General features: G+C 41.1%; 1 protein-coding gene across 1 annotated transcript; it reads left to right on the forward strand.

Moving 5' to 3' along the window:
* The first annotated feature begins 829 nt into the window (after nt 1–829).
* LOC311492139 (uncharacterized protein) lies at nt 830–4,913 on the forward strand. Its single transcript, XM_084550318.1, has 4 exons — nt 830–2,557; nt 2,715–2,901; nt 3,234–3,361; nt 3,635–4,913. The coding sequence occupies exons 1-4, from the start codon at nt 2,327–2,329 to the stop codon at nt 3,950–3,952; spliced, it is 864 nt and encodes a 287-aa protein (XP_084406444.1). The 5' UTR covers nt 830–2,326; the 3' UTR covers nt 3,953–4,913.
* Nucleotides 4,914–9,484: the final 4,571 nt, after the last annotated feature.

Consider the following 9,484-nt stretch of genomic DNA (forward strand, 5'->3'; position numbering starts at 1 on the left):
ATATTCTCAAATTTGAGGGAATACAGTGCATATAGTTTTTGTTTATTGTAATAATGAGCACATGAACTTTAACCATGAACTGTGCTGATACTCACTGCAGGGAATTAAGATTTGCACAAGGAGCTTTAAATGCTAATAGTAATAGTAGCTGTTTAAAATTGATATACTGGAATATTAATATAAAATGATGGAAAATTTTAAGTTCTTGGATTTTGGAATGAATCAATATCTTACAAACGTCTATATGTGTTTTGTGTTACCCTTTCTAACCACACCCTTAACTTTGGATGCATTGCTTAAAGTATAGTTGGTACAAAAACATAAAAAATAATTTTAATTCACATTAAGTGTTTGTTTGAGCCCTACTGTAAAAGGTAATCCAGATTCAGTGAATATTAAGTGAGTAGTGAAATGTTATCATTAGATAAGCAATGGTTTTCTTGTTTACACAAGCTTTTGTTCCTGTGTCCTAGCATTTGCAAAGTTTGGTGTCCCAGCTGTAACAGAAGGTGTGAAAGTTGTCGACAGTTCAGGGACTGAGTTGGATGAAGATGTTTTTCAGGATGTAGTAACGGATCCCTCCACTGGGGTGTTAACCATCAAATATGACTCAGGTTTGTTTCTGTTAAATTTCTATTATGTTATGATGTTTATTAGAAGTGACAGGTTAGGGTTAACAGCAAACTCTATATAATGTGTTCTTATTTCGATTTCTCAATTCATGATTAGAATCTGTTTCCACGGTAGCCTCTCCTGAGCAATCCCAACCATCATCCCTCAATTCCTTGGACTCTGATGACACAGACATCATTTCCGATAGTCCCTCCAGAAAACGCCAGAGGTTGGATGCAGAAGCTGAGCAAGTAAGTTCTTATAAATAAGTTCTTATGACATTTACGTGGTTGGAAGACATTGTTGATCTCATTATGTCTTGAAGTTTTTTGTTTTTTAGCTCCTGAAAGTTTTTTATTTTATTATAATAAAGTGTACACTTCAAGTACATCAAAGTTATTAAAATCAATTAAATTTATATGCTTGTTTTTATTATTATTATCTTTAACAATAAAATATAAATTAACAAATCCTCTCTGTAATCCTTATAACCTTGTCACTGTCTGGATGGAGCTCTTCAGTGTTTGTTACTTCGGTGCAGCCTTTACCTGAATTAATAAACTGTCTGTAGTCTGCTGATTGTTCCGCCGATATCTTTGAGATTGAATCGGGACATCTTTAGCCATGATATGAATTTATTTCCAGCATTTAAGTGAACTCTGATTTGCAGTGGATATAGTCCTAATGTGCTGAATTGTTTTGTATTGTGTTTCAAGTTGGTGGAATCCGTTCTTACCAACAAACCTGGTGGGGAACGTGTAATAAATGAATACAGGCGAACCAAATCCTTGACTGATGAAACCAGACGAAAAATGGTCAACATACTAGCAGCTGACATGACAGAAAAGAATGGGTAATTTGTTAACAGTCCTTGTGTTCTGCTTAGAGATTAATTTGAAATCGAAATTAAATCCAGTGAATATAACCGCAAACCCCTTTCTCCTTGCAGTACATCCCCACCCAGACAAGTGAAAGAAATGTACGCCAGAGGAATAGTGACCTTATTCCCCTACCTCAGTGACCCATTCTCTAAGAGTGGCTATGTGAGTTGCACACAGTAATGGTTGTAGTAATGTTAAATGCTGTATTGAAAAATTTTGAATCCTATCGGAGCCTGTTGTTTTCACTTTTAAATGTTATTAATGAATGTCTTTTTTTTTGTTATCCTTTCATCCTCCAAGGAGCACTATTATGATGGTGAGAGTGGAACTGGGTACTTGGCCTGGAGGATTAAAACTATTCAGAGAGGCACAGCTAAAGACAGGCGATCGTCGTTTGGAGGTAATACTGGAAAAATGTATAGAACAAAACAGTCGCAAGATCAGTTATTGCATTTGTTGCACATAATGTTTAAAATAATACAATATTTTTCTTGAAGTCTAACTACACCCTTCAATTCCTCTGACTTTGTCTACAGGCTGGCATGGCAAATTTTAGGGTGATTCAAAACAGTAGACATTTTGAGCCACTTTCAATGCACAAAATAATAGTAATAATCATAAGTTGTGAAGAAAAAAATGTCAATATTAACACCAGCACTGATATGTTTCATCACAGTACAGTCAGTAATTAAGTTTATACTTTTGGTGTAAAGAGTAAAGAGTACCTCTTTAAAAGTTTGCCAGGTTTCTAAAACTGTTTTTGATATCAGTATTTATAATACTGTATTTTCCCATGTTATGTCGAATCAGCCAAAGGATCATCTGGTGAAGCCATGTCTGGAGGACCAACTGTCAGACGAGAGTCCGAGTTCGATCCAGAGACTGCCCTGACTGAAGATGAGTGCAACGAAGCAATCTCATTGATGAAACATTCAGCTGATGAGGACACTGTCAAGAAGAAAATGAAACTGACGTTTGTGTATCGCCGCAACATGGTCCTTGACCCCCAGCAGTCGAGCAACATACTGTCTGACTTTCCACGTTTTAAAGACGTCAAAGGCTTGGTAATTATCTATCATTATTTTGAAAACATTATGACAGTTGAATAGTTTTTATAAGACGGTAGACAGGCGTTGTAGTAATACCCCAATAACTATCACCCGTTAACTTTGGTTGCCTGTCGGATAATTGAAATTGTCACCCATCACCACCCCACCCCAGGTTGAACAGGATTTCATTCTGATGTTTGGAGAGGATACCTCAAGCAAGCTTCTGGAGAGGTGGCCGGTCATGTTCAAGAAAAAGATCATCCAACAATGCAGAAAGCTTCTATCCACAAGTGAGCTTGAAGAACTCTTGCTGGCAGCTGATCCTCCTGAGGATGGCACTGAAGTTGATGTTGACTTTGGTAAGATAATTGTTCTTGTTCTTCTTCTGCTGCTCTCATATACTTGGAATATATAATTATCATATCTAAACATTTACATATCTGGATGTGTGATAAATGTAAGAGGACATTATGTACGCAGTATATTGAACAAAACTTCAAAAGCACTGAAGTGTTTGTCCCATGGTTTGATTTGGATAACTTCTTGTGATGATATAAAACTGCTATCTTTCCGTTATTGTTTTTTTTTTTTTATTTATTTAAATGCTACTGCCATTGCAGAGCCACTGAATTTTGTTGACAGCCCGCATAACTGAAGTGTGTTGAGATTGAACACACGATTGTTGTTACAGGTTGGGACAGTGACCTTTCGTCGGTTTTATTGCTGCTACACCTGATTCCACCCTCTGCTCAGGGTCGGAAGAGACCAGGAAAGGTTTCGGCATCCCAAGCAGAGAAGCATCTTGTGGTCTTCAAGAAGGTTTGTGTTTTTGGAGGTTATTGAGGGACAAATCTTATATAATTGCCTAATAGTTGTAGAATATGGTCATGCACAATAAGGCATTAATAAAGTGCTTTGTAATGAGTACTGACAGCCAATATGATGCTAACGTGTATTCTAATAAGCAACTAGTTGGTGGTGAATATGTCTCACTTAAAGTATTATTATTTAGTTTTTCTGTTCTTTTTGTTTTGGTTTTATGTATTACAATTGTCCAATTGTAATCATATCTTCATGTGTTTGTCTTCGCAGAGTGGAACAAACATTCAAGAGCATCTCGATGCCATCACCACCAGAGCTCAACCCTATCTCCTGGCTGTTGGAGTTAAGAAGAATGCAATCCATCAGTTCTTCATCATTCTTGACAAGAATGCCATACCTTGCAGGTCAACCTCTTCTCTTGGTGCCTTTGATGAACTGTTTAAGGCTCATTTTGTGTTTGGCACATCATACAACAGCATGCTCCACAACATGTACACTTTTATCCAAACCACAGTGTACAACATTGATGTCGGCAAGGTCAAGGAAAGTCCTCGTGTCTCTGAAGTTAGGGCGAGGTTGCTTCATTAGTGCTTGAAGTTTCTCCTCTATCATGCAGTGTTTTGTTTGTCAGGCTGAGTTAACAAGTTCAAATATGCTTGTTAGGCATTTACGATTAGTTCATGGTTACTGACCTGGAAAAAATCTCAGGCTTAAATGTGCCCAGACTGGATGTGGATGTGTGTTTGGTACATTTTCTGGTTTTAGGAAACATTTAAACACCAAACACACTGAGTATATTGACCAGGAGGTTGACACTGATGTTAATTTGAGCACAGGAGAGGTGGTGACAGCTAATGTAGATGAGACAGCCACAACATCGCTGACGGGTAACAAAGATGAGGTAACCACAACATCTGAACTGTTGAGAAACTCCAATAGGAGCACTCTTGATATGTGTGCTTCTGCTGTTGCACAACTCAAGGCAGCCGGATTAAGTCAATCTGCTGTAAATAGTTTTGTTTCCTCTATGGAAGAAGTGTGTTCTGAGATTCATAGTCAAGCTAAAGATGCAGCTTTACAGTGCTTATCTCCACAGGAAACAGAGGTCAGGCTGCATCCTGACAGGGTTCTAAAGATGTTGAACATAAATGAGCTGCGTTACTTCAGACCATTTGATGTACAATTGAAGTATGGAACGACAGATTCTTCTTTCTATGTTGTTCCATATTGTCATTTTATGCAGACTTAAGGTCAATGTTTTAAATGTAGATTTGTATTCTACATGAGATGTTTTGATGAGATGATATTTCAGCCTGACATAGTTGAGAGCTGCTAATAAAGTTCTTAAATGCATTATTTTGTGGAAACTTGTGATTTTTACTCACTTAATGGTGTTGCATGTAAGTTGACACTACAAAAGTGTAAAATTAACACTGCTAAGATTTATTTTCAGAAATGGTGTCAAATTTCATTCACACTATACAGTGTTAGAATTTTACTCTATATGAGCTTGTTTTTCACTGCAAGAGAGTAAATTATCAACACAGTAGTGTGTAATAACACTTATTAGAGTGTTAATCTGTACTGGAATGGAACTCAATCAGAATTGATTTGACACCATAGAAGAGTGAATTATCAACTCTACCAAGAATAATATTTACACTCTTCAGTGTTATTTAACCTTTGGTGTAAAATTTCAATAACACTATTCAGTGTAAGCGAGTGTTAAATTTTTACTCAGGCATGCAAACTCCTCACCTTTCGGCGAAATTCGCCGTTTTCAATCCAAATTGGGTGACTTATGTGATTCGTGCAAATCCGAGGAGAAAATATTTGGGGGGGGGGCGGGGGGGGGCGCTAGCCTACTCGTTGACTTTTATTTTAATATATTTTAATAATATAATAATATAATGTTCTATATACGGTAAATCCTCTAATATTGGCCTGTATTCCATTAGCGGCCGGGTCTCCAACATTGGCCGGTCTCGCTGTCAGCGGAGGTAAATAAAGGCCGGTCTCTAATAGCGGCCGGGGCTATTATTAGAACCATCTCGGCGGGTCAGGGTTTCGGCGGCACGGTGTGGGAGGATCCCCTCAGCGGGACCTCTCCCCAGCGTCGGCCGGCCCCTGCCGGGCGCATTTCCTCCGTGGCGGTGCGCGGCCTGTAAGTGCTCGGGGCGAAGGTGGCTCGTCGGCTCCGGCCGCGAGCTTTACAGCGACCCCCCGCATCTCACCTCACCGCTTCCCTGGGGTCGTGGAATCAGTGCTCACTGCGCCCCTCTCTCCGTGCGGGGAGGGACGGGGCCCACTCGCTCCCGGCGCGACTGCCGACCGGCAGCGGACTCACTGTCCTCAGTGCGCTCCGACCGCGTCGCGCCGCTCATTTGTTGTTAATGTTCTGTAAGCATACCATGTTATGGTAACTGTACGTTTTCAATAAATGAACCTAGTATTTTATAGGTTCAAATAGACACAAAATCTTGTTTTTGTTAATTCTACTCGTAGTAGGTCGTTTTGCTCAAATAGAAATTAAGGCCTGCCTCTAATTCTGGCCTCCTTCCAATAAAGGCCTGGACCGCTATGCGCTTGAGTAAAATAAAGGCCCGGGCCTGTATTAGAGGAAATACGGTATATATAACCGCTGACTTTATTTACAGACGCGAACACATATTGAAATGTGTTGTCAGAGCCCCATGCTTAGCCCCTATGTGTTTATTAAACATGCACAGACTTTACCCGCCACTTGCAAGCGCTATGCACGTCACCGATCAATACCGCAGTACGTTACAGCAATTCATTAATTCAGTCTTCGACAAGGGAGAAAAAAAAGAAGACGTTCACACGCCGGAAATCTCTCTGTTTTTCACGGCCCCAGAGTTGAATCCTCGTTCAGTCTCATGAATGAGATTATTGACGGAAGAAGTGGAAACATGAAAATTGGCACATTCAACTCCATTCAGACAGTGAAATATGCCCTTCAGGCCCGAGGAAAAACAGCCATTGAGCTGTTCAGGGTCAATGGCTCAAAAGTTTTTTTTTTTGGTAAAAATTAGTGAATTTGTAGTCTGTTGTCTTTGTAAATCTCTGTTTACGGGGGGGGGGGGGGGGGGGGGGGGGGGGGGGGGGGGTTCGTGGCCATTTCCCTCTTCGCGCACTCTTCTCACCTTTTTGACCCCTGACCAGTTTGCATGCCTGTTTACTCTATTTAGAGTTAATTTAACTCTAAATTCTAAACACTATGGTAAGAGTTAATTTAACACTAATTCCGAGTTGGACCAAATACACTCGGAAATGGTGTTAAATTTAACTCTTTAAGTGTTACTTTAACACTGCAAAATTTACTGTGTAGTTTAGTGCGTCAGCGCCGCGCGTTAGCGTGGCAAATGGTAATGCCAACATTAGTATTGGTAATGCTAACATCTTTTTCCTTTTCTTTTTTTAATAACCCCGGCAGCAGCCCTCGAGTCACTCTCAAAATTTCCTGCGGGAATTTTCTAGTTAGTGATGCAGTGCTACGCAATGCAAACTATTGACCCTCATAGCAAAGCTATGGGAGTCAATAGTTTGCAGTGCGAAGCACTACGGCCGATTTTCGAAACCTTTCAACTCAAATACCGTTCGTCGCACACAGACACAAAATACATCAAAACGTGCGTCTCGATCGGACTCGGTGTGCTTCTATACAGTTCTTTCAAACAAGATTTTTTCGCGACGTAGTCGCGAAAAAACTGCGACAAATTTCCCAATTGAAATGAATGGAGAAGCCCGAAAAAAAAAAATTTCAACAGACATTTTCAACAATGAACTGCTCTGGCATACTTTAACCGAGAGACTTCATTTAAACTTTAAAACGTAGGTACTCTTGCCTTCTCTTCAGAGATTCACTTCACTTATCGACAACTTTTACCGTTTTTAAACTATGAAGCCTCAGAGTTGTGTAGGTTTTTACTCAAATTTCAGGGTTTATAATGGGTGTGTATTGCGCGGAATGTTTGTGCTAGAGTGGATGACATCATCAGCTAGAGTGAGGAGGGGAGAAGAAAGTTAGTCAAAAAACTGCACAGAAACTGCTCCCGTGGCCACAAATTTCACACGACAGACATAATTTATACATAGAAACGTAGGAAAATTTGTCTTCTCACTCAAATTCGTCTGCTAAAGCTGTAAGTCTTATAGTTTTGGCGTCAGACACAAAGATGCGCCAGCAACACCCATCCACAGCTCCATAGACTGCCATGTTAAAAAGGCAGGGATATTTCTGGAGGAAAGCAGAAGTAACCTTTCTTTGAATCGCTTTACATAGGTCACATTTCTTCATTTTACCCACAAATTACATATCTAGACGTTCAGGAAAGCCTCAAGATGCCCAAAGTTAAGTCGGTTCAATGATTGGAAATACGGTTTGGCCACAAGTCCTTCCTGTTCGAGGCGATATTTCAGCATTTTCTCTCTCTCTCTCCCCGTCTTCCAACTGACATTCTAACAGGAGCAGTTGACCCTGGTAGCCATGACAACCAGACCCCAACCAGCTTACACACGTTCACACACGCAGCTGCAGGGGACGAGAGGCGGGTAAAGAGCTCTCAGTGGAAAACATGATCTGCCAAAACATTAAAACGACTAGCCGCCCAGTGATTTAGCCGACGACTAGCCTTCCAGCATAGCGCATGTATGTTAGCAAGCTAGCGGAGCTAACGGAGCTAGCTAGCCGCTACCTTAACGCCGCGGACTCAACCGCGGAGTTAGCCTCGAGCTAACCGCTAGCTAACCGCTAGCTAACCGGGATTTAACCGCGGACCCGCGGGAGTTAAACACGAATTAGCCGCGGCAGTTAGCCGTGAGCTAACGCGGAGGCTAGTGGGGTTAGCCGCCGGCTAATTCGCCGCCTTGCTAGCGGGTGCTTATCACAGTAATAATGTTGAAGTTTTACAATTTAAAGGGAAGATATTTTTAAATTAAACTGTGTCAAACTGAAAAATATATTATTCCACCACACCGATTCGCCGATTAATGCGGCCCGAACCGGCGAGAGGACCCCAACACATGATATATCAAAACGTGTGTTTTGATCCCGAATCCCGTGCTATTACTTTTATAAGGGATTGACGAGTTTTTCGCGAAAAACCGCGAGAAATTTCCCATTGAAATGAATGGAGAAGCCCGAAAAAAAAAAAAAATCAACAGACATTTTCAACAATGAACTGCTCTGGCATACTTTCACCGAGAGACTCCATTTAAATTTTAAAACGTAGGTACTCTTGCCTTCTCTTCAGCGATTCACTTCACTTATCGACAACTTTTACCGTTTTTAAACTATGAAGCCTCAGAGTTGTGTAGGTTTTTACTCAAATTTCAGGGTTTATAATGGGTGTGTATTGCGCGGAATGTTGGTGCTAGAGTGGCAGGTAGAGTGAGGAGGAGAGAAGAAAATAGGCAAAAAATAAAACAGAAACTGCTCCCGTGGCCACAAATTTCACACCTCAGACATAATTTATACATAGAAACGTAGGAAAATTTGTCTTCTCGCTCAAATTCGTCTGCTAAAGCTGTAAAGTCTTATCCACCTTATTCCTGGGGGCGCTGATGTAGAAACGATTATGGGCGCAACTTCCGGTGACACACCGGAAGTAGCAGTGAGCCATTGGTTGCTAGCGGTTTTGGTTTCGCGTAGCGGTTTATTTGAAAGTGTACTCGTCTTTACTGTTCTTTAATAAACGTTTATCAGCTCCCGCAGAATTTAAATATGTCCTTGCGCAGCTCGGGGACATGTTGCGCTGTTCGCGGCTGTGCCAATAACCAGGCGAAATTGAATCTGTGGCTACAAGAGCCGTGTTTTGAACATTCACCCCGGACGAAGAGGGAATGTAGTTGTGAGAGTCGGTATAGTTTTCACCGCCTACCGAAAGACGAGGAACTCCGAAGGATGTGGCTGAAACAACTGAATTTGAAACAACCACCGACAACATTGTACGTCTGCTCATTTCATTTCGTTGACAAAAAGCCCACGGAGGAACACCCGCACCCTACTTTGTGGTTGGGATATGAGAGACCACCGGAGAAGAGACGCCGGGTGCTGAAGAGGACTGACAGCAGTGTCACGAGAATAACAGGTATGATTTC

This window comes from Chelon labrosus, assembly GCF_963514085.1.
Source record: "Chelon labrosus genome assembly, chromosome: 8".
NCBI classification, from domain to species: domain Eukaryota; kingdom Metazoa; phylum Chordata; class Actinopteri; order Mugiliformes; family Mugilidae; genus Chelon; species Chelon labrosus.

Excerpts from the sequence above, each read along its gene's own strand:
- LOC311492139 (XM_084550318.1), top strand. The coding sequence starts at position 2,327 with ATGTCTGGAGGACCAACTGTCAGACGAGAGTCCGAGTTCGATCCAGAG. Across the intron at positions 2,558-2,714 it reads TTAAAGACGTCAAAGGCTTG|GTTGAACAGGATTTCATTCT; the intron begins GTAATTATCTAT and ends ACCCCACCCCAG. Across the intron at positions 3,362-3,634 it reads ATCTTGTGGTCTTCAAGAAG|AGTGGAACAAACATTCAAGA; the intron begins GTTTGTGTTTTT and ends TTGTCTTCGCAG.